This window comes from Puma concolor, chromosome D1, assembly GCF_028749965.1.
Source record: "Puma concolor isolate L17-30 chromosome D1, mPumCon1.1.hap2, whole genome shotgun sequence".
NCBI lineage: Eukaryota > Metazoa > Chordata > Mammalia > Carnivora > Felidae > Puma > Puma concolor.
In genome coordinates this window covers 58,273,948-58,298,653 of record NC_141676.1, presented here as the reverse complement: position 1 = coordinate 58,298,653, position 24,706 = coordinate 58,273,948, and the positions used below count along the sequence as shown (strand labels likewise).

Here is a 24,706-nt window from a genome sequence, read left to right as displayed (position 1 = left end):
GAGATCATGACCTGAGCCAAAATCCAATGCTTAACCAACTGAGCCACCCAGGTACCCCAATGAGCCCTTGGATTAGCCACAGGCATGGGGTCAGGTGCTCTTCCTGAGGAGTGTTGTTCCTGAGGAGTGAATGTAGGAGGCAGGAAGTCAGAGGCAAAGCCAGGCACAAGTGTACCCTTGAGAGCCTTGAGTTGTCTACTGCCCCCCACCCTAGCGTTCTCACCTCCATTCAGCCAGATCCCACAGCATTTTAGACATCACTAGGGATCAAAGTGCTTGGCCAGCTGGGGAGCTGAGAGTCAGCAAACCTGGTTTCTTGCCCTGACTCGGCTGCTGGGTTTCTGAGGAATCTTGGGCATGGTCTCTCCAGAGGCAACACAGACTTAATTTGTGACTGTATTTCTCTCTTCTCTCCTACCAGGCAGTTTTGTACAGTGGCAAGAAGGGTGGCCTATGAATCTAGGAAGCCTAAGTTTAAACTTCAGCCACTTATTAGCTGTGGAACCTCCTGGGGCAAGCTATCTAACTTTTCTGTGCTTTGGTTCCTTTATCTGAATAAGGGGCACCTGGGTGGCTCAGTTGGTTGTGTCCGACTCTTGGTTTTGGCTCAGGTCATGATCTCACAGTTCATGAGATTCTTGCGGTCAAGCCCATGTCGGGCTCTGCATGACAGCACAGTGCCTGCTTCAGATTCTCCCTCTCTCTCTCTCTCTCTGCCCCTCCACTCACTCACGTGTGTGTTCTCTCTCTCTCAAAATAAGTAAGTACACTTTTTTAAAAAATGGGCATAAGAGACTTGCCTCCTAGGATTTGTTTTGTGTAGGATTAACTGAGTAAGAGATGTAAAGTACAGTTATTCATGGCACATAAGAGAGAACTATATGAGTATTAGTTATTGTTATTTTTTATCATCATTATTATTGAAACGTCTTCCCTCTTATGTTGTTCTACTTTGGAGGGAACCGGTAGGATGAAATACTAAGAGATGAGGGTGTGATCAAAAGCTTGGGACCAAGAACTGGAAGCTGGGAAGTTAGGCCCCACAGAGCACCCCTGAAATACGGAGAACAGTTTTCAGGGCTGTAGCAGTTGACTGTGCTCAGTTCAGACCCTGAGTTAGAGGCCCAGGATGACACACCACTCCCACCGGAGGGTGACAGATCCCTAGCCTCGGAAGTCTCTGCCCCGCTGGTCTGTGAATCTGAAGCCTTTTAAGTCCGCTGCTTTTCTCACAGGAGCCCAAGGAATTTCCCTTCCTCGAGCCAGGAGGCATCTAGGAGATGTACAGTCCTGGTTGAGAAACCCAGCCTCTACAAAATCATCAGATCACATCAGCAGGGGCCCAAGGGAACTTCCTGAGCCCAGTGTCCTCTCGCCTCAGCCTGTGGTCTGGGCCTGATGGCTGAGATGTCCCTCTTAGAGCAGGAGGCCCTGACCTATTGCCTCATTTCTTGGAGCCACTGAGTCCCTAGCCCTCTGCAGGGTGCCAAGAAGAGTCCTAAAGGTCCAAGGGTTTCTGATAAAGGCCACACAAAGCTTTCGGGAGGAGATGAGCTCCCTAGCCAAGGGTGTACAGAAGTCAGGGGAAACAGCCAGAATTGGCTGGTGCCCACCCTGGCCCAGAATGCAGCTTGGCAAGCACAGTGAGGGAAAGGGCCCACAGGACTCTTGGGCGGGTGCTGGGCTCAAGTTGCCTGAGCTACTCTGAGGCCAGAGTCTGGGAGGCACCAGGACCTCTTCCAGGAGTGTCACTTTAACCCTTCCCTCTCAGGAGTCTGGACTTTTGAGCCCTCTCACTGGCAGGGTGTGGCTTCAGAGGGTTGAGAAGTCTTGATTTAGTCAGGCCTCTTCATTCTGTATGGGGGGGAGGGTGTGAGGACTGAGGCCCAGGGTGAGAGAGTGTGGCTCTAGTCCCTGTGGAATAGGCCTGTTGTCAGGGAAGGCTTCTCAGAGGAAGAATAGGGAGGGACCAGGGGGTGGTGAGGAATGGAGCTCAAAGCGTGGAGCCCAGCCACACTGCATTTGGGCTGGGTGATCAAATTTAGGATTCGCCTCTCAGGGATAGGCCCCTGGTCTCTGTCCTGTCCTCACTTCCCCCCTGCTCCTAGTTGCGGCTGCTGAATCTGCTACTCTCTTTTAGCCTAAGGAAGTCCTAGTCCTAGCCTTCAGAGAAGACCCTGGGAGCCACTCCAAGGGAAGGCACCCAGCCAAGGGGGTGAAAGTTGAGCAAGGCAGGCAGCTGTACTGAGCCCTCACTTGTCTCTGAGGCAGCAATCCGTTGGCAAGCCCACCTAGCCAGCCGGAATCAGGGAGCTGTTTACTTTCAGTTTTCAGCTCTTCCAAAAATTTTGCTTCCAGCTCCTAAATCAGTGTTTATGTCACTTAAGGGAACTCCTCTGGAAAAGAACAAACCTTCAGCCCAGATGCCAGCCCCAGAGGTTCATTGGGCAGGGGCAATAGAGAGGGGAGAGCTAAGCCAGGCCTGGCCTAGCACTGGGCATGCCTTAGGAAGGTACAGGACCTTACTTCTACTCTACCCGGAGTGAGGTCTGAGAAGAGCAAGGCCTCATTTTGCTCTCTGTAGCAGGTGTCAGCTTTAGCTCCAGCTTAGCAAGAGTTGTCCCCGGCCAGAGCCTTGGTCACATCTGAATTGCATTTCAGCTTCACAGTAGACCTGAGGTAAGAAGGCCAAACGGTTCTTAGCTCCATCTGGTAATGAAGATACTGAGACCAAGAAAGACTGTGTCTTGGCATCAGGCAAGTGGACAGTTGGGCTTTGGCCACAGACCAGTGTTCATTCCGCTCCACCCCACAGCTTCTTCTCTGAGAAAGTCCCAGAAACACCCTGAAGCAGGGGTGAGTGGGGACACATGCACCTACCACCTTCCTGGGAGCAGGTGCTCTATTCAAGGGCATCCATCAGGGGACTGGAGTGAAGAGAACCCAGAACACAGCAGTTTGGATCAGACCACATTTCAGACCAAAGAAGAGGGCTGGCCCTTTCTGAGGAGCTTTTGGAGAAGACACTGTATCACAGGGACCTAGCCAAAGAGGGACCCACAGGCTGGGAGAAGTTCCTGGGTTACAGAGCACCTCCCCTTACATTATCTGCTCATGTTGATCCATTTTCAGATGAGGAAGCCAAGGCCCAGAGAGAAAGTGACTTACCCAAAGCCACTTGGCTAAGAAGTGGTAGAGCCAGGAGGAGAAACCAATTCCCCAGGACAGAGTTAGCCTCTTGATTTGAGGAAGCCCCAGATTTTCCTGCCACTGTTACTCCTTACTCTGTACATGATGCTTTATTTTCATCCCAGCAGGTTTCTACCTATAACCATGAGACAAACACATCTGACTGAAATAACAGGCTACAGAGGCCTATTCATGTTCATGGCCTGGGTGTCCAGATGCCCGGAAAACAACAGGTCCCCAAAGTGGGAGAATTTAATGAGAGAACTGGGTGGATTTAATGGGGGCAGTCTGGGAGCCCCTGCCCTGCTGCTATGCTTGACACCCAGACCACAGTAAAGCCAGTTCTGTCCTTCAGCCTAGGACAGTAATCACCCCCCACCCCCCACCCCATGCCTACATTCCTGTTCACTGGGAAGGTTAAGAGAAATAAGGTCAGTTCCTCTCCAGATATTCAAGAACTTCCCCCAGCAAGCATCAGCCCCTTTCTCTGGGTTTGTCTTCTCTCCATACCTGCACTCAGCCAAACCCACCCCCACTATTTTTCTAGCAGTTATTTCTTCATATCTCTGCTTAAGCCAGCCTCTACCTGGAAGACCCTTTCTCGTCTTCTTTTTTCAAATTCCACCTTCATGTCGTTTCAGGTCCCTCTTCTTGAAAGTACCCTTCCACGGACTTTACCCCATACAGAACACCCACTGTCCAGACTTCAAGGCCCTTACAGCCCCTCAGTCTGGTGATCCTGCTTCCATGCAGACTCCTCCTGCCTCCCTAGGAAACCTGAGACTCCTGCAAATCATAGGCTATGCAGGAGCGGAGGGTGAACTCAGATCATGGAGCCCACGCTGCAGTGGGCTAGGTGGTCAAATTTTGGACTTGCCCCACAGGGCTAGGCCCCTGGTCTATGTGTCTTGTCCCATATTCCCCCCTGTTCCTGGCTACAGCTGCTGAATCTGCTACTCTTCTAGCCCCAAGAAAGTCCTCGTCCTAACCTAAAGGAAGGCAGCCAGCAAGAGGGTGAAAGTTGAGCAAGGCAAGCAGCTGTATTGAGCCTGGGGCCCTGTTCTTTTGTGGGCACCTGGGCACGCAGGGCTCCAGCAGGCACATGGGAGTATTTCAGAGGGACAGTTAGTACGTGTAGGGGTAGCCCTACTTCAAGCAACTTCATCTCTGCCCAGTCCCTTCCAAGTTGTGTGTTTGGGGTAACAGCTCTGATGAAAGAACCTTTACTCCTAGTCAAGATGTTTTTTAGACCCTACTGAGGTCAACAAAAGCCAAATGCTGCTGAGTGTGTGTTCTCTGTCTTTCCACGCCCCTGCCCTGCCCAGTACACAGAGCCAAGCCCTGTCCCTGGGCCTGGGCCATACAGATAAGGGCCCCCTAGGTTGCTGGGTCCAGGTGTGGGTGCTGGGTAGTTGGCTGAACCAGCCACACACAGTTCAGCTCCAGGGCAGTTGTTGGCCCAGCCAGCAGGTGCAGGCCTGTGCTCATGCTGTGCTATTCTTCCAGTGGAATGACCTCACCCCACCCCCCAGCTCTGCTGAAACTCTGCCCATTTCAGGTATCACCTCTGTGTGAAGCCTCCCCTGTCCATCCTGGCTGTTATGGATTGCCCCTTTCTCTATGCTCCCAAGTTCTAAGCTTCATCTCTGATTGTTAGATATATTGGCGTCTGTCTCTCCTCTAGCCTGAGCAGCCCTGTGGGGACAGGAACCGGGGGTACCTATTGTCCTTAAAAGGTGATCAGGTTGAATGGATCTTAGGCTCCTGAAAGGTTTGCTGAGTCACCAACAAAGGTCTTTTGATGTTCATCTCATGAACTGAGGTACTTGGCCCATCCAGAGATGGAGAACTAGACCCATTAGAGCCTCTCCAAAACAGAATGCTTCTCTCCTGGCAGATGAGGACACAAGAGACAGGGGACCATGCTCTTAGGCCTGTTTTCCCATCTGGCTTACAGAACAAACATCTCCCTAGTCCCCTTTCACTGCAGCAGAGAAAGAAATGGAAAGTAAGATACAGCTGGTGACCCAGAAGATCCATTTGCAGTGTAGCCCTGGGGACTGGAATGGGATTTGGTGTCACCTCTAAATCCTAAATAGCTCATGAAATAACAGGCGTGCATCTTGGGAGTAAAGAGGGGAATATGCAGACTTAAAGTGCTGCCGAGCCCCTGAGAGGATTTGACTTAACCAAGGGCCTGGCACATGGTAGGCCAAACAACCACTGGTTCTAGAATGAGTGAATAAGATGTTTGCTGCAAGAGGCAGTCTCCTCCCCATGCAATTTAAACCTCTGGTCACCAAGGTTTGGTCCCACCCATTCACTGGTCTAGCAGTTAACCACGCTCCTGTCTTGGACCTGGCCCAGTTGGAGTCACAAGCATCAGACCCAGTCCATGTCTTGCAGGAGCACTGGGCGACTGGCCCACTATGGCCTGAGGCATTATGGGGTACGGGTACCTCTCATAGTTTAGAAGAAAGAACTACAAATGTGAGCAAAGGGTGGGTTTCCTTTTTTCCCTTTTATCTATTAAATTTTTTTTTTTTCAACGTTTATTTATTTTTGGGACAGAGAGAGACAGAGCATGAAGGGGGGAGGGGCAGAGAGAGAGGGAGACACAGAATCGGAAACAGGCTCCAGGCTCTGAGCCATCAGCCCAGAGCCCGCCGCGGGGCTCGAACTCATGGACCGCGAGATCGTGACCTGGCTGAAGTCGGACGCTTAACCGACTGCGCCACCCAGGCGCCCCACCTTTTTTCCCTTTTAGTCTAGGTCTGCCTAGAAGACAGGGAGCTGTATCTTCTCCACTCTACTGGGCATGCCCAGCCCCTAGCACTGCTTTGTTCTTGGTTCTCAGTTAACCCTACCTGTGGGCTGTCAGTGCTGAGGGTTTGCTCAGGTTGTATACACTCCTTTAGAGGTTAGCATTTAGAATTCCAGGGCAGGCTACATGCTGTGAAGTCAGCCAAGTTTGCCTGTGGTGACAACTCCCATCTCCTTTCAGCACTCTCTCTTCCCCTACTAGGCTTCCACCTCCTCCCTGGGACCTTGCTGTCAGCCAGCTACCTGGGGTGACTTTTCTGTACAGCTTTGAGCTCCTTCAGGGCAGGAACCTGGCACCAAAAATAAAGGGGGGGGGGTTGGATGAGCAAAAGAGTAAGTTATAAAGGCATCCAGAAGACCACAATGGCATAACCCAAATGTACACTAAGACCTTAAAGAGGAATTAGTGATACCCTGTCAGCCCAAGGCAGGAAAAGTTTGGTAGCAGGGCCATGGGTATGCCCTATGTCAGTCACCTGGCAGTTCTAGGAACTCCCAGTGGCCATACAGAGAGTGTATTATTCACCAACATCTTCCCCCTGGCAGTTAAATATATTCCCAGGTCACATGTGGAACAATTACAACTCAGAAGACAAATAACTTACCTAGATTCATTCAGCAAGAGAAGGGACGAGGCTTTAAACCTGTCCCAGAGGATACTCCTCCAGAGGCACAGAAAGAGTCTGAGCTAGGGTTCACATCTTGGCTCTGCTACTCCAAACTATGTGACCTTGAGTTTATTTAGCCTGAACTATAGTTTCCTCTCTGTGGCCTGCGAATGATGTACCCACCTACAGGGTAGAGGTGAGGGTTAAACAAGATCAAGTACGTGAAGGGCTTTGTAAACCAGTCAGCTCTATGTCAATATTAGCCAAAGGACCAAAAGATGACAGTAATCAAAGTCATTTCTTGGAGGTGCCATATCCTCAATGCTAACCTAGCTGACTTCTTCCTCTCCAGGACAAGAGTGAGGCCTCCAGCAGACCCTTGTCTGGAAGGCCTGCTCGTCCCAGACCTAACTCGCTGCCTCCCAACCTGCCTGAAGAAGAAACTCGCAGGATTGCACGGATATTTTCTTCCCAATACTCCCAGAAAGACTAACGCAACCTGAGAGACCGAGGGAAGGACCCACCTGTCCACCTGCCCTCGGCCTTGTCCGGCTTGCATGAGGCATGAGGTCTGCTTCCTTCAGGGCTGTGAGACCCCTGAAACCATCACCAGCCTCGCCCATGGGGGCCTTGAGACCCATCCAGCACAGACTGGAGGAACGTCCCAAACCAGCCCAGTGTCCACCTGCCAGGATTTCAGCTTCTTCCTTCTATAGTGAGGCAAAGGCTAGAAACAAAACGGACTCCAGTGCCCAAGTGGAATCATCCATCTTTTGACCAAGGGACCTGAGCAGGCATCTTCTGGCTGAGAAACTCTTTCCAATGTCCTTGGTAGCCTGCTGCTGACCTGAGGCAGCCTTCTGCCTGAATATCATGGGCCACTTTTGCCTTAAAGTTAGAGCAAGGTAGAGGAGGGAGTGAAGATTGTGTGCATCATGCATAGCCAAGGAAATCCTAGGGCCACCTCCATTTGACTTGCTTAGGAATAAGCATATTTTATAGCTATAAATTATTTTATGCTGTGTTAAACTAATCAATAGAAAAGGAGAGGAGAATCACCTCCTTTAGACTTTTTAATCTGATTATCTTAAATTCTAACCATGCTTTTAACTTATTGTTTTTACCCAGCTCTGAAGGTCATTATTCCTACCTGTGTTTGAATAAAATCATATTGGTATTTGTATTTTGTACACAGCTGTCTTCTGGGTTGGCCACTGGACTGGGGTATTAGGAATCCATTTGTGCTCTAACGGCCAGAGGAAAGCTTGAAAACCATAGTCCTTTCAGCTCACCTGGAACTGGGGGCCCGGGTCACCATGAGACTTCTGAACTTCCCTTCCCCAAAGGTCAGATTGGTCCAGATTAGGATGACACCTTTTGCCTCAAATCTATCAGCAAAGTGGAGCGGTCTGCTGGAATAGGTCTCAGAATCCTTGACCTCTCTAGGATGGGTAGCTCTGGCTTAAGATTGTCAGACTCTAAACATTTGAGCAGCTACTGTAGACGGGGCCTGTGGGGAAGATAAGAAAGGGGCAAAGATATGCAGAGTGGTGACTGGGAGAAAAGGTTGAGAGAGAACTAAAATGGAGGCCCCGCTCTCCCAAGCACAGTGTATTTCACTTAGTCCTCAAAACAACTCTATAACCTACATACCATGATTCCCATTTTAGAAACTGAAACTCACTGAAGTCATTTGCGTCTTTATGTAGCTAGGAATGAATCACCACACAAAACATTTTCAGAGATGTCACAAGGCTTCTGCACACAGGGTATAGCCAGTGAGTGCTCTGAATTGGGGGAATTCACGGAGAAAGACCATGTGGGCTAGAGCAACCAAGGAAGGCTTCCTAGAAGAGTTGAGTCTGCAGATGAGCCCAGAGAGAGAACCAGGAGGGCACTTAGGGCCACACACCGCTAGGGATAGAGAAGAAGCCAGTCTGACCCTGCCACTTCCCTGACAGGTCCCCTCTGGCTTGACTGTCCTCCCATCTGAGACTGTTGCCTCAGCTGTAAAACACAGATAATAATGCTTCAGAGGGTTGTTGTGAAGATTAAACGAGATGACATTTGTGAAAGTGCTTCGCCCGCACTTGGCACTTAGTGGAAGCTGAGAAAATGTCAGCTCCTCCCACTCCTCCCCCACTGTCCTGGAGCAAACCAGCAGATGGGCAAGCACACCAACTCTGAGACAGGCAGGACGTGCCCTAGGGGGCACAGGGTGATGCGGGAACCCTGAGGAGGCACAGGGTGCCCCCTCATCAGGGAAGTGCCCTCAGACCAAGCTGGTGCCCTTCATTTGTTCATCTCGTCCCCCAGCCTTCGGCCCGCCACTCACCCCCTCCCCAGTGCCTCCTCTCAGGTCAACAGTGGGAGCTTTCAAGGAAGGGGGAAGGGGATGCTCCACCACCCTTGAGGCCACACAGAACCTACAGAGAGGTAGTCGGGCTCAGGCCTGAGCGGTTAAGCCTCAGGTGAAGAATATTCCTTCCAAATCCTGCTGCAGCTCCTGTAAATAACCTGATAGGGGTCAAGTTAGGATAAGGCCACAGGAGGACACCGGCTGCTCCCACCCAGGCGGCTCCTCCTACCCAGTCTCAGGGCAGCCCCCAATGACAAAGGCACCCCAAGGGTCTGAAAACCACCACCTCGACTTACAAAAAGTGTGTTATTTACCAGTATCTTCTCCCTGAAAGTTGGATCTTTTTCCTGGTGACAACTCAGAGGTGAAAAGCCTTGCAGGCCATGCAGCGTGGGTTAAGGGAATGAGGTACATATCTGACAATAGCTACAGTCCCCCTTTCTTCCCATCAGGCACTTACTGCCTCTGCAGAGCCCTGAAAATGGGTGTTTCTGATCACCAGATGCTGGATGATCCCAGCGCATTGCAGCCAACCTTGGAACTTCAGCGCCTATTGGATTCTGGGGACAGGGAGCCAAAGCAGACACACCTGGCCCTGTCCTCAAAAAGCCTCCCAGGCCAGGGGCACCTGGGTGGCTCAGTCAGGTAAGCCTCCAACTTTGGCTCAGGTCATGATCTCATGGTTCATGAGTTCGAGCCCTGCGCTGGGCTCTGTGCTGACAGCTCAGAGCCTGGAGCCTGCTTTGGATTCTGTGTCTTCCTCTCTCTGCCCCTCCCCCACTCACACTCTGTGTGTCAAAAATAAAGAAACATTTAAAAAAAAAATTTTTTTTTTTTTAAAGAAGCCTCCCAAGCCAGTGTAAGCTGAGTCCTCCCTCTGGGTACCAGGGTCCACAGCCTCTTTGAGCTCCTACTGTTTATCCCTCCCCATATACCCACTGCAATTCACCCACCACCTTCAGGTCAGCATTTCCAGCTGGAGCCCAAAACCTGCTCCTTGATCCCAACCTCAGCAGTCCTAGCAGCCCCTTCCCTGTGTTAGAAATAATACAAGTGCTGGGGCACCTGGGTGGCTCAGTTGGTTGAGCATCCGACTTCGGCTCAGGTCATGATCTCACAGCTCGTGGGTTCGAACCCCGCATCAGTCTCTGTGCTGACAGCTCAGAGCCCTGGAGCCTGCTTCGGATTCTGTGCCTCCCTCTCTCTCTGCCCCAACCCACTCACATTCTGTCTCTGTCTCTCTCAAGAATAAACATTAAAAAAAAATTTTTTTTTTTAAAAGAAAAGAAATAACACAAGTGCCTGTGCTGCTGATGTGAGGGGCAGGGCCTGGTCCAAGGAAGAGGACACAGCCCTGGCTCTGCACTTGACTGTCTGGACTTGTGACCATTTGCCCTGTGGCCATGACTCTCTGCCCAAGTCCAGAAATGGCCTCTGCCCCACCTAGTTAACTCCCTTCCCACCTTCCTCCCCTTCTCCTCTCCTGTCCCCCTACCCTCCTCTTTCCTATGCCACCTGGGTCCCAGGTTCAGATGGGCCCCACCCTCCCCCTCAGTGCCTACCGATGGAGCCTATGGTAGGAGCTGCTGGGGACCCTCCCTGCTGTGCTTCACACACCTTCCCCAGCTCCCTTTGGCTCCCTTCAGCAGTGTCCATGCTGAAGCCTTCAAGTGTCACGTCAGAGACGGTAATGGTCATGGCACATAGGCCCAGAATATGATGTTATTATAATTTAATTGGACCCTGCCACATACTAGCGGTATGACCTGGGTAAGTCCTTGTGTCTCCCTGAGACCCAGTTCTCTTCTCTGTAAAATAAGCATTACAAATGTTAGGATCCTCAGCAATCAAAAGGAATGAAGTACTGATACGTGCTGTAACAACAGATGCACCTTGAAAGTATTATGCTACCTGAAAAAGCCAGTCACAAAAGGCCACATATTGTATGGTTTTATTTATATGGAAGATTCAGAAATCTATAGACAGAAAGTAGATTAGCAATTGCCTGGGGCTAGGTGGAAAGGGAAAAGGGGAGTGACTGCTGATGTACCCAGGGATTTGGGGGGGGGAGTAAGGGGAGATTGGTGAAGATATTCTAAAATTGTGATGATGGTTGCATAACTGAACACTAAAAACCATTGAATTGTACCCTTTAAATAGATGTATTGAATGGGATGTGAACTATATCTCAGTAAAGCTGTTATTAAAAAAAAAAAAAAAAAAAAAAAAACTTAGAATCCTATTAGTACCTACCTCATAGGATTGTAAAAAATAGAAATAACATATGCAAAGTATCTAGCACATAGTAGGCACCAAGAAATGACCATTACTATCATTGTTAATGTTGGGAGGTCCAGGAGAACCCTGCCCAGCCTATCGTGAGTGGCCGTGACCTTTGAATTCTCAGGGGTGACAGGTCCAACCCCTATCCCCATATATACCCTTTGTTACCTGAGGTAGCTCTCTCAGCAGCTGGAAGGAGCTGTTTTTAAGAACCTCGAGTCAGAGGAACTAAACCAGATCTGGAACTCTGACCTTTCCCCTCACCGCCCTCCACTCACTGGCCAGCCAAGTCTTGTCAAGTGATCAGGCTGTCAACTAGTTTCTCTAGGGTAAGGTTTCAGGTCAGCTGGAGTGTATAAAGATAGGTGCCAAGACAGAGGCAGCAGAGACAACAGTGAATGGCAAGGGGGCAACGAGGTCCCTGCTGCCGCCTCCTGGGATGGAGCGCTAAGGAGTCTTAAGGAGGCCCTGTGCTTCCCCTCCCCTGGCTGGACTCACAGGTAAGACCCCTTCCTCCACCACCACCGTTTCTGCCTTTCACAGCAGCTTACAGAGAGCAGCCGGGAGCTATCGGGGATCCCTAGCCTGGGATCACTACAGACCCGGTAGATTTCCTTACGCCCCACCTTGTCAAGAGGGGGTAACTGCAATGAGGGCACCGTAGCAGGGCTGAGGCTCAACCCCAACCCGTGTGTCACTCACTCCCCCCTTTTTCTGCTGGCTGCCTCCTCTGTGATTTTGCAAATCCCCATAGATAAGAAGTGGCTTTCTCCTTAGTCTGGCCCAGAATCCCCAGACTTCCTCCAGAGCATTAAGTCCTCTCCCCATGAGCATCCTGGGACCCCTGTCCTGAGTAGAGATGATGGGGGCACCTCTGGCCTGAGGCCTGACCCAAGTCGCATAGTGGGAGGTTACAGAGCCCAGAGACCTCTACTCGGGTGGCTTCTTCAGCGGGGATGATATGGAGGCTTTGCCGGGAGGGTGAGATCAGGCAGGGCATCTCAGAATGGGGTCCTCTGACCCCTGCTTCAGAGCTGACGTGGAAAACAGATTCCCAGGGCCCAGCCCAGATCTGAATCAGGATCTCTGGTGTGAAAGGCCTCTGAGAATCCACCCTGTAAACAAGCAGCTCCAGGGATCCTGAGCTCTCCCTGAAGCCTAGGGCTCTGGACAGTGGAACGGGCACAGGTGTCAGACAGACCTGGGCTCCAATCCCAGCCCCATCCCTTCAGTCTTATGACTAGCTGAAGCCTTCAGCGGCTGAGGTCCCTTGTTTATGAAGTGGGAATAATTGTGACAACTACCTTATAGCCTTATAAAGGGACTGAGTTAGTCAATACCTATAAAGCCCTGAGCACTGTGCCTCATGCAAGAAGCACTGAGCAGACATTAACGGCACACTGCTATGGTAGGCTGTGCAGCTGGAACATCCCATCCCTCAAGTGCCCCCACAAAGACACCGAGAGAAGATTCTGCTCTCAACTTCACCTTTGTCAGTGGCAAAGTTCTGTTGGCTGCTAGGTTTCCTCACATACCAATTTAGGAGGCTGGAGTAAAGGGGGAAGGAGGCTGGAGAGCAGTGACCTCAGAGCAGCCCCTACCTGAGTCTACCATGGTGGCTTCCCTCTCCACCACAACTTGACCAATGAAAGTTCTAGAGCCCTCCCATCAAGGTATGGCTTTTGACTTGTGTCCATGCCTGTCCATTCTGCCTCTCATGAGTGGCTCAGAACTGCCTCTAGAGTAGGCTCCAGCTTCACCCGTGGCCACTGCTCTTGCCTGGATTGAGGCTCCAACATCTCTTGCTGCATCATTCCAACAACCTCCTCACTGCTCTGTGTCTCCGATCTCTCATTCTGGTCCAGCCTTAACATTTGCACCAGCATGCTATGAACACAGGTCTGATGGTGTCATTCCTCTACTTGAGAGCCACCAACCACTCCCCATTCTCTGCTGGATTCAGTACAGCCCTGGCATTCAAGACCCTCTACCGAAGAACACTGTGGGCTTCTCTGATTTCCCATTTCTCCACTTCAGCAAGTAGGGTTCCTTGGTCAGCTGGTCCTCCCTGGGACCCTCTAGCCCTGGGCCATCCCTGTACCAGGCTACACAGAGAAGCAGGATAAGTATACCATACCCCGTCCCTGCCTTTGGGGATCCCTATCTAGAGGGGAAACCATTGCAGTTAATGAGTTAATCAACAAGAAGGTGTGGGACTAGAGGCAGCGGGGGCAAAGGAGTTTCTGGACACTTCAGCCTCCCCACCTCCCCCCCCCCCCAGACCAACCCCCAGGCCTGGGGAAGACAGGCCTCCCCAGGAAGACCCAGCCTATTAGGCAATACCCATGAAGTGCTCCCTGTTGGCCCAGGTACATCACAAGGGACATGGGACTTTGTTCTGAATAAGGAGGGGAACTGGATAGTTTTAAAACAGGGAATTGACACGATCTGACTTCTGTATGCTTGGACACTAGGTTAGGTCCCCATCCAGAAAACCTCCTCCTGCATCTGCCATTTGGGCCTAACATTTAGAATCGATGCATGATTCCCTTTACGGCTCAGTGACCACTAAAATGCATACAGTCATCCTATGTAAATCATACATCAAGTTTAAAAAATAAAAATAAAATTGTAAATGTAACCTCATGCTTGGAAAATAAAAATAACGCATCCTCTTCCTCCGGGCATGATTTAACAGTTGTCCATCCACACTATGACGCAGACTACCAGGCTGGGATCTGCTGGCTGGTGAGTTCCAACCTCAGCCCTTCTTCCTCTATCCCACCTCCTTAACTCCCTGGATGATTCAACACCTATCTGCAAGCTCCTTGAGGGCAAGGGCCAAACATGATCCATTCCATATCTTTCCTTCCCTAGTGCCTACTGTAGTAGTCAAGAAATACCTGATCATTAAGATAGTCACTTATACCTTAGCACGAAATTGAACATCTGTTTCTTAAGAACAGGCTTTTCCAGGGGTGCCTGGGTGGCTCAGTCGGTTAAGCGTCCGACTTCAACTCAGGTCATGATCTCACGGTCTGTGAGTTCGAGCCCCGCGTCGGGCTCTGGGCTGACGGCTCGGAGCCTGGAGCCTGCTTCCGATTCTGTGTCTCCCTCTCTCTACGCCCCTCCCCCATTCATGCTCGATCTCTCTCTGTCTCAAAAATAAATAAACGTTAAAAAAATTTAAAAAAAAAAAAAAAAACAGGCTTTTCCAGGGAAAGGTGGCAGCAAGCACAAGAGTTTAGGTGCCATGTAGGGGGAGGGCACAGCACAGGGAGAACCAGAGTTGCAGATAGCAGTCCTGAAAGAAGACCTGAGTGGTCACCCCTATGTTTTGGCGTCCAATTTATCACTGATGAACAGGTAATATATTATTCTCATTTACCCAGAGGTTAAATGACATATCCAAGGTCCCACCACCCTTAGTAAGCCATGAAGACAGGGCAGGAGCTCAGGTTTCCTCACCGCAGGATTAGAGTTTTCCTATTGCCCATAGGAAGGCAACGCACACTGTGCCCACCTCATGACTCTATGGGACTGGCCCTGGCTCCAGAGGTGAGGACGCAGAAGGGTTCAGGATCCCAGCACACCAGGTGTATGTGCGAGTTGGGCGCCAGTGGGGTGACCTGCTAAGAAATGTCATCAGCACCAAAAGCTTGATGCACAGAAGCCCAGGTTGTAAGAATGCAGGGCTGCCCATGACAGTCTCCCAAGGTAACTACAGCTAAACCAGGATCTTCAAATATAAATGTGCCCCTGGTCAGCCAGCAGCAATATGGGCAGCCCAGGACAAGTACACACCAGGAGATGAGGCACGTTCCCTTGGCCCAAGACTGATCCTCCTCTGTCTGAGGCACTTGTCTGCTTCAGCTGAGAAGGGAAGGCCTCGGGGGTGTGGGGCAGGGGTGGGGGGAAGGGCACGTGCTGAGCCAAGCAGATCAGCGGCCACTGCCCCCCAACATTAGCAGCAGGATGTAGCCCCATCTCCCTAGGAGCCCTGGAGAGGCAGAGCAGCAGAGGAGCCCAGGACCAGTTTCCCTCCCCTCCTCCACGCAGAACATCAGCCTGGGAACCCCACAGTGTTGGGAGGAAACGCCTCTAGTCATAGATTAACCATCTGCAGTGACAGAGAAGGAATCGAAGGCTGGGAAGGATTTTGTTTAAGTATAATAAAAGTATATTCAGGCAGCCTTGCATAAAAAGCCTTCATCCAAGATAACTAGCAGTTTAGGTGAGCCAGGAGGCACATTTATTTTGTTGATTTGGGATAGAAAGACCTGAAGTGGGGAGACTTGGCAGGTTCTCCATACACTTCAGGGGGCAGGTCCTTCCCAGGGGGCAGCCTGATGTGAGGGAAGGAGAACAGGGTGTGGCGTGCAGTCAGAATGAGGTCTGGTCCCTGCCTGAGCCTCAGTTTCCTCCTCTAAAGGATGAAGATCCACCCAGTCAGTGGAGGGAGGAGGAGGAAGGCAAGGATTGCAAGAGTGAACGGATTATTAAAAGCCAAATCCACACAGCTAAGCATAGCAATGCCCAGGTTTTTCTCTCGCTAAAACCTCTGCCAGTGCTGAAAGGAGCCTGGGGATAGGTGCAGATGGCCCAAGTTCCATCTGCCTCCTCTGGCCTGTCTCCTGCAGCCTCCTCCCTGCACTAAAGCTCAGGGCTACAAAGGGGCCTGTCTCCTTGGACCTCTACTGGGCCCTGGAGGGACCAGACAGAACCTTCTGGGACCATGGTTGGACTAAAGCCTTCAGACGTACCTCCCACAACAGCTGTGAAGTTCCTGGGGGCAGGCACAGCGGCCTGTTTTGCTGATCTCCTCACCTTTCCACTGGACACAGCCAAGGTTCGCCTGCAGGTAGGTGCTTTTTGGCAAGGGTCATTGTTCAGATCAAAGGAGGGGCTGAGTTCTCCACCCCAGCTCCCCTCATGTCTGCCAGCATGCTCTTCCTTACACAGAACCCTGAGCAGGCCACTCACTACTCCACTGTTTCAACCCTGCCTCACCATTTTCCCATCACCATCATCCAAGACAAAAAAAAAATCTTAATTAATCCCTTGGACCCTTCATGGCCTCACAGTAGTCTGTAAACCATAAAGTGTGAAGTAAAAGTAACCATGTGACCTTGGACAAACCGTCAACCACTTGTGGGAAAAACAATCTGCCCTCCATGTGCTCTGAGGGTTGAGCACCACACTGTGTATAACAGCTTATGAGCTATAAACTGCCACACGAGCCTCAGTTATTTTTACTGGGGATGTGATGGCTGTATAATCATGCTTGTTCTTGAAAACCAGCCCCATCAGGGTGCCTGGGTGGCTCAGTCGGTTGAGCATCCGACTTCAGCTCAGGTCATGATCTCGCGGTCTGTGAGTTCGAGCCCCGCATCGGGCTCTGTGCTGACAGCTCGGAGCCTGGAGCCTGTTTCGGATTCTGTGTCTCCCTCTCTCTCTGCCCCTTCCCTGCTCATGCTCTGTCTGTCTCTGTCTCAAAAATAAATAAAAACATTAAAAAAAAAAAAAAAGAAAAAGAAAAAAAGAAAACCAGCCCCATCTGCCCCCTCTCCGCTCATGTCTCTGCCGGGATGTTCCTCAGATCCAAGGGGAGAACCAGGTGACGCAGGCAGCCCGGAGAACCCAGTACCGTGGCGTGCTGGGCACCATCCTGACCATGGTGCGCACCGAGGGCCCCCGCAGCCCCTACAACGGGCTGGTCGCTGGCCTGCAGCGCCAGATGAGCTTTGCCTCCATCCGCATCGGCCTCTACGACTCTGTCAAGCAGTTCTACACCCCCAAAGGATCGGACCGTGAGTGTCTGGTATCTTGTAGACACCGAAGGGGTCGGCAGAAGCATACTCAAGGCTAGTGGGTCAGAGATGAGGGCAGTGCAGACTCAGAGGCAGAGCTGGGGCATGGGAGGCTGGTAACAGACACTCATGAGGAGGCCGAGCCACTGTCAGGAAAGCTCTAGAAGCCTGGCCTAGAGAAGAGGCAGGCATCAGGCAGGGGCAGCTCCCCAGAGAACAGCATCAAGTCCAGAGAAGGGCTGGGTGGCAGAACACCGGCCCACTCTCTCTCCTTCTCTCCAGACTCCAGCATCACTACCCGGATTTTGGCAGGCTGCACCACAGGAGCCATGGCGGTATCATGTGCCCAGCCCACGGACGTGGTGAAGGTCCGATTTCAGGCCAGCATACACCTTGGGGCTGGGAGCAGCAGGAAGTACAGCGGGACAATGGATGCCTACAGGACCATCGCCAGGGAGGAAGGGGTCAGGGGCCTATGGAAAGGTAGGTCTGGACTCCAGGCTCAGAGGGCCTTGGGCAGAGCATTCCCTACCCTAGGGCTAGGGCAGAGTACTAGGCAAGGAGAGATCTCCAAGCATGGTGTATTCCAGTGATTCTGAAAGAACAACCCAACCAAAACTGTCGCACTGCCCTGCCACAGTACCCCAAATTCAGTTCAACTTGTCAACCTTTCAGCGTGCACAGGCTGCTGTGAGGGAGACAGAAATTAATAGAAGACACTTTCCACAGCCTCGTGGCTCTCACAGAGATAAGCCATGCCGAGGAACAGCATTCCACAGGGGAGGATGTGCTAGGTTCATACAGAGGTGTGGGGCCAGAGGCAGGAGAGGCCATGTAGTCTCCAGGGGTGGTGACAGAAGGTGATGCTTAAACTGGGCCTCAAGGCTCAGTGGGCTCTAGATGTGTGGAGATGGAAGGGAAGGACTTCCCCAGCAAAGCCCTATCAGGGGTGACTACAGGACATGGAGAAGAAATAGAGGCCACTGGAGGAGGCAGCTATGAGTTGTCAGGCACAGGGAGGTGCGGTGTGGAGGGGGCTTCTTCAGGAACAAGACTTCAGGATTCCCCGTGTGTCCAAGTGGTGACTTTGACAAATGCCGGAGTCTCTCTCACATGTGGATTGGGGGTCATACTAATCTTTGCAGAAGGAACAGTGACCCAGTGAAGGTTAAGGACAGGACACCTGGTCACAGCGTTATTTGCTATGTGCTTTCCCAGAACCCAGCCCTTGTCTATGATATCAGTGGCTTGGCCTTGATGCTCTCCTGGGGCCCCCCAGGGCCACCTTCCATCACTGCTCCAAGAGCCTTGCCTCTCTCTTCCAAAGAAACACTTCCTTGTCTGGCTTTAGCCAGTTCTCAGGGAAGCTCATTTTAATTTTGATAGGTATTACAGATTATTCTCCAAAATATGGCTCAAGCAAATATAAGAGGGCCTCTCTGTTTTCTGTCTCTGAGGTGGATATAGATAATCTAAGAGTTGTTAACTCCAGAGAGGAAAGTGTAGAATCTGCTCAACTGAGGCAGGCTCCTCCGTGGAGCCTCCCTGGAATGGAACATTCCATTCCTCGCTGGAATGGAACATTCTGTTCCCCAAACTGGGGCCTGTGACCTTGCAACCAGGGAGCCCACATCTCCTATTTTCCACTCATCGGCCCTCACCTCCTCCTTAACAGGAACTTTGCCCAACATCACAAGGAATGCCATCATCAACTGTGCTGAGATGGTGACCTATGACATCATCAAGGAGAAGCTGCTAGACTATCACCTGCTCACTGGTGAGGCCTTGGGCTCCAGGCAGCTGCCCTCCCACAGCAGGGAGGGAACCTAGAATTACAGAGTGGGCACTACTCAGAGGCACCTGGGTGTTAGAAGGAGCAGAGAGAGGAGCAGCGCCCGATAAAAATGTCCAGTGTAGGAGCGCCTCTCTACTTGCTAGATGGGGTGCTGCCCGATTCATGAATCGTTTAATAGAGCCAATTAGATCTTTTAAAAAATGCCCGGTCCATCATTGTGACAAGTGGGAAAGAGCCCTGGGCGGGGAGGCCAAAGACCTGGCTTCCAGCCAGCACTTCCCACCATGCCTCTTTAAGTAAGAGTCTCCTTCTCTGACTTCATTTTCCTCTAATGAGGTCATTGGGCTGCATAGCCTTCCAGCTCTGGGACAGCCCTGTTCTATTTTGCAAGTACTGTGAGAGGTTTAGACAGCACTATCCTTACACGTGAGGAGTTCACAGTTTGGTGAAGGACAAACGATGATGCACATGGAACAGAGAGCAAGTGTGCTGCCATCTCACAGCTCGATATTTGCCCTGCCCTTTCCTGCTACAGACAACTTGCCCTGCCACTTCATCTCTGCCTTTGGAGCCGGTTTCTGTGCCACAGTGGTGGCCTCCCCAGTGGACGTGGTGAAGACCCGGTACATGAACTCGCCCCCCGGCCAATACCGCAGCCCCTTGGACTGTATGCTGAAGATGGTGGCCCATGAGGGCCCCACAGCTTTCTATAAGGGGTGAGCCTCCCCCTTCCTGCTTCCAGCACCTCCTCCCAGAGAACCCGGGCTTGTTTCCTTCCCTCCTTCCTTCTTCCCCTCCTTCCATGTATAATGTGCCTGCCATGGGTCCACCTGGGGACATGGTGGTGAACAGCACAGATGTAAATGCGTCAAAGGAAAAATATAAAGAACTATGGGAGTTAAAAAAAAAAAAAAAGTGGACCAAATCTGATTTGGAGAGTCAGGGAAGGCTGCCTGAGAAAAAGAAGTCTAGGCATAGGTCAGAGTGCTTATTGGGCAGGAGAGAAGGAGGGAGAGGTGGTTGGCAATCTTGACTTTTCTCCAACCCACAGTCATGACTGTGGAGCACCACTGATGGCGGCCAAAATGCCCAACACACTTCACATTGTCTTGCTTCTGTGTCTTTGCTTTTACCATTCCCTCTTAATGGAATGCCTTAAATCTTAGCCATGCTTCAGAACTAGTTCAAATGCCACCTTCTCCCCAGCGCTCTCAGGTCAAATTTTTCCTCCTCCCTGTGAGCTTCAGCAACGCTTCCTTGATATCATTTTTTATGGTATTTACCACCTCCTACTTTGTGTTATAGGATTTGTAAGTTTCAATTATCCCCCATGCTAGATCGTAATGATCACAAACTTAAAATGTCAGAGCCGTGGCTCTAACCCAAATCATCAGATGCTACCTCCCCACTTCCACCTCCTACCACTGACGCCTTCAGCAGACAGTTTTCTGGTGCCCAACCATAGATTGGACCAAACATGCAATCAGATTCTCAACCCTGGGAGTGACATAATAAAACTATTTCAGTTGGCAGATTGTTCTTTCCCTGTAAGTGCTTCTATCATTACAATCGATCAGTGGTAGCCACCTGTCTCAGTTCATTCTTTCACTTGGAAAACATTTACTGAGCATCTCCTGTGTGCTGGGCCCTGTGCTTCCCTCAGAGAGCGGCAGACACATGGGTGACATTTATTGAGCATTTACTGATACTGGGCCCTGCACCGTGTGCTGTATAGTAACTCACTGAATCCTTCACAACAACCCCTATGAAGTCAATATTGTTATTTTGCTTATTTTACAGATGAGGACGCTGAGGCTTAGGAAGATTCAGTAACTTGTCCTAGGTCATGAAGCTAGAACCTGAAAGAGCTAGGATTTGAACCCAGGTCTGATTCTGGAGTTCATATTCATTGTCTCGGTGCTATACTCCCTGTGGAGCCTAGGCTGAGGGTTCTGGAGAGGCCTTGGGATGAGGTTGCGGTGCCCAAGCGAAGCCCTCCAGAGCCTAGAGCAACCAGCCAGGCAAGGAAGAGAGTAGGGGACATTCCCAGACAGAGGGAGCATCACGAGCAAAGGCACGGAAGCAAGGCTGGCAGGAGAGAGAAGACCTGGAGAGGATCTGCAGAGAGAGAGGCTGAAGAGGGAGCAGGGCCAGGTCACAGGCTCCTCCCTGAGTCTGCGCAGCTAAGGTGGGGACTGTCTCCCAGCTGCACTAACACAGGACAGGCAGGCTCTCTGGAGATTGGCTAAATTTGGTGTCACCCAGTCTTCACCCTGTGGTGAGCCAGCTTCTAGGTGCCCTGGTGGGACCCCCTCAGGGATGGCCCCTCAGTCTGTAAATGATCCCAGAAACACCCAGCAGCAGGGTGGAGTCAGGTGGTTTTAGTTGAGCTCCTTAACTGCCCTGGGCCTCAGTTTCTTTTGAAAAAGAAACCTGGCAACCATCACAGCTACCTTATAGAATTATAGGAATTAACTGCCTAACACAGAACCTGGCTCAAAATGTGTTTTCTTTCCTTTCCTTTCCTGACTGCAGCTTCTGCCTAAATTCCTTCAGCAGAGAAGAAAAAGCCTAAACAGATCTCAGAAAATGCTCACAACAGAAGCCTAGGTCCTTTGGCACTAACACTGTGAATGGGGGGAGCACTGGAGATCTCTTTGGGACTCTTAGTCCACTCCACCTGATGTTTTGGTTGTTTCTCTCATCAGGTTTACACCATCTTTTTTGCGTTTGGGAGCCTGGAATGTGGCGATGTTCGTGACCTACGAGCAGCTGAAACGGGCCTTGATGAACGTCCAGATGCTACGGGAATCTCCATTCTGAATAAGGCAGGGCCGCTTGGTACTTAAACTGGAACAAAACCAGTTAAGACTTTACTAGAGCAGTGGGTCCATACACACACAAACCCACACATGTTTACAGAACTGTTTACTTGCTGCTAAGTCAAGAAATAGAAGCGGAGGAAGGATTCTGGTCTTCGGTGCTTTGTCTTAAGAACACAGTTGTTTTGCACTGACAAGATGGCAAATAAATTATATTAATTTGGGGGACCCATTAAGTTGGATGCCTAATATTTAGGCAAGAAAAAATAAGCCAAAACATCCATGTGGATAAAACAGAAGTTTGCAAACTATGTCCTTTAAAAAATAAATCTGATTAGATGATGAACGGTAGACAAGAAGGACTGCAAGCATGGGACGGGAGTGACACACGGTGCTTGGAAATCAGCTAAGGAATTTGGAGGGACACTGCCAAAGCAACGTAGCTGTGACTGCAGCCTTTGGTTAACCGTGGATCTTCAGCCATATGTGTAATGTGTCTGCCCTTCAGAAGCCATTGAGATTCTAGAAAATATGAGACGAGAGAGAGAGAGAGAGAGAGAGAGAGAGAGAGAGAGAGATTGAGAACCTGGAACCTGTGCCAAAGGAGCACTGCTGGGCCAGCAGGAGTTTGAGGTTTGTAACTGTTCCCTGAGGACACTGGAAAATGAAAAGGGCAGACTCCATCTTCTTTCCTGTAAAATGGCAGTCATAAACCCTTCCTTCCTATCTCACCAAGGATGTTATGAGGATCAAGTGACAAGGTGGACATAAAAGCACTTTATAAAAGCAAGAGCTCTTATATTTACAAGTGTAAATATAAGGATGAGGCCTTGGGAGCTATTTTCTCAGGACAGTAAGGAACTTCCAGGAAAGTTGTTGAAAGGCTGAAAGGTTGTCTAGAGGCTAGACCAAAGGAACGAGGGGCTGGGGGCCCAGGGGTGACAGAGGATGACACGCAGGCACCGAAGCCCCACTCCCATGCAGCCCTCGCTTCCCAGCTGGACTGTGAGGCACCTCAAAGGGTGCCAGGCTTGGGGGGAAAGAGGTAGATGTCAGGCTTGACAGCCTGAAGTAGCAGGACTCAAGAGTTCTTTGGAAAATTATTATAATTCAATAAAGGGTGTGGGAATGAGAACAGCTATTTCTTTTTGCCTCCTCTTTCTTGGACAGAATGCCTCTTTCTCACCAGGTTCCCTGTTTGTCAGGGCTGGGCCTTTGGCCCCACGTGCCCCAACTGCCTTCTGCCTTCCCCAGGCTGGTTGCTAGGCTTTTTAGGGCTTTGGCTTCTCCATCTGTATGTAAAATGCGGGCTTGAACCAGATGACCTCCTTCTGAACTGCACTGGACTTCTTTCAGGTTGATAATGCAGACCCAGAATGTTGGTCTTTTTCTGCTTCTTAGCAGCCTATGTGGGTCTGATGACAGAACTGGGTTCTGTCCCCTCCCCCACCTCACTAGCAACCTAACCACTGGAAATCCTTGTACCCCAGTGTCCTAACAGAGAAGTGGAAATGACAAGCCCCCACCTTGCAGAAGTGCTCAGCAACATCATCCCTCCCTCTCCACTCTGACCCCCCTGCATCCTGGGAAAAAGCAAATGTCCACTCGCCCTCAGCACTTCCCTAAATTTAAATTATAATTTAGAGATTATCAACATATACGAACAGGAAAGTCCAAACAAAAGCAAAAAAATAAAAATGATTTTTATTTAATGTCTGGTTTGACTTTCAAATAAAACCTATATTTAAATTTTTCTCTTTCTTTTGACTTGACTGGCATGTGCAAATCATTCTTAAATCCCAGGTCTCAGTTTGTAAGTTCCTAGAGGCCAGGAACTATGTCTTCCATGAATTTCTATATAGCAACATTAACACATCCTCTACCCAGAGCAAACTATTCAGATATTCAGATGATGCTGCCAAAAGAGAGAGGGGATCAATTCTACTAAGATATTTTGATTGGGATCAGCACCTTAGTGACCTCTGAGTCCAGACTCTTGGAGAAAGGAACACAAGATTAGTGGGAGATCTTCTACAGTTTCCCAGGTAAAATATTAGATCTCTTTCCCCACTTCTTAAAAGCAGAGGTTGAAACAAATGACCTAAAGCTCTAAAATTTGGTGATCGTAAGGACTGAGTGAGACAGCTTCCTCTAAACCACACTATGCATGCCCTTCCTAGTCCTGACCTCACTCTCTGCCACCAGAAGTCATGAATGAGATCTCATAAGAAGGTCAGATCACAATCAGACTCACACAGGGAAGCCAGCTTCTTAGCTCTGTGCAGCCATTCCCCACTGCACACCCACAGACACCTACTCCATCAAGTCAGTAAAAGGAAAACTGCTCTTTCTCAAACTCTTCAGGCAAAAATGAGATAGTATGGGCCCCAACACAGTCACATTTGTGACATAATGGATAACTGACTTCATATAAATCTTGTAAGTAAAGGTAGTATTTTTTAAAGGAACATTTTATTCAGAAGGAACGAATGTTAAGTAAGGAAATACAATCATATCTCTATGAATGAGTTCATTTGTGTCAGGACACTTTCAAAATTGCTGAATGCTAATATAAAGGACAACCTTCCGTGTATGTACAGTATAAGCCACATATTGTACTAAGTGCTGAGATAAACAAGGCCAATCCAGCCTCCAAGGAGCTGAGGTGGGGGCTGGTGGGGCAAGGAAGACAAATAAGCCATATGGAGTGATAAAAGCCACACTAGAGATATGCATAAGGCACCGAAGAGCAGGGACACAGATTAGGGACATCTGACCTGGTTTGGGGTCCAGGAGGCTTCTTGAAGGAAGACACCTACAGGACAATAGGAGTTATCTAAACAAAAGAGGGTGCTTCTGCTAAGGCCCAGAAACAAAGCAAGAACAAGGGGCATCCAAGTTTTGCCAGTTATCAGTACGACTGAGTTGCAGACCTAAACGGAAGCAATGAGAGAGATGGGGATGACAAAGAAAACAGGGACCTTGAAATGTTGTAGAAGCTACATATTATGGACTGA

General features: G+C 50.2%; 2 protein-coding genes across 12 annotated transcripts in view; both read left to right on the top strand.

Annotated features, from left to right (window-relative positions):
* The window catches only part of C2CD3 (C2 domain containing 3 centriole elongation regulator), a 146,983-nt gene extending 139,180 nt beyond the window's left edge, over positions 1–7,803 (top strand). For 9 of the 10 annotated variants that reach the window (XM_086678279.1, XM_086678277.1, XM_086678282.1 and 6 more), the window contains one exon: positions 6,973–7,803. In XM_086678279.1, coding sequence (XP_086534405.1) covers positions 6,973–7,113 — 141 coding nt within the window. In that variant the 3' untranslated portion in view covers positions 7,114–7,803. The remainder of the gene's footprint in view (positions 1–6,972) is intronic. The other variant, XM_086678285.1, reaches the window with a different exon arrangement.
* A 3,656-nt stretch (positions 7,804–11,459) lies between these two features.
* On the top strand, positions 11,460–22,826 carry UCP3 (uncoupling protein 3). Of its 2 annotated transcripts, XM_086678274.1 has the most exons (8): positions 11,460–11,762; positions 13,961–14,010; positions 15,903–16,123; positions 16,862–17,072; positions 17,355–17,555; positions 18,748–18,849; positions 19,403–19,583; positions 21,576–22,826. In XM_086678274.1, exons 3-8 carry the CDS (start codon positions 15,998–16,000, stop codon positions 21,688–21,690), a joined length of 936 nt encoding a protein of 311 aa, XP_086534400.1. In that variant the 5' UTR covers positions 11,460–11,762; positions 13,961–14,010; positions 15,903–15,997; the 3' UTR covers positions 21,691–22,826. The 2 variants fall into 2 exon arrangements, with proteins under 2 accessions (XP_086534400.1, XP_025783724.2); XM_025927939.2 differs by lacking the exon at positions 13,961–14,010 and having other exon boundaries at positions 11,461–11,762.
* Positions 22,827–24,706: the final 1,880 nt, after the last annotated feature.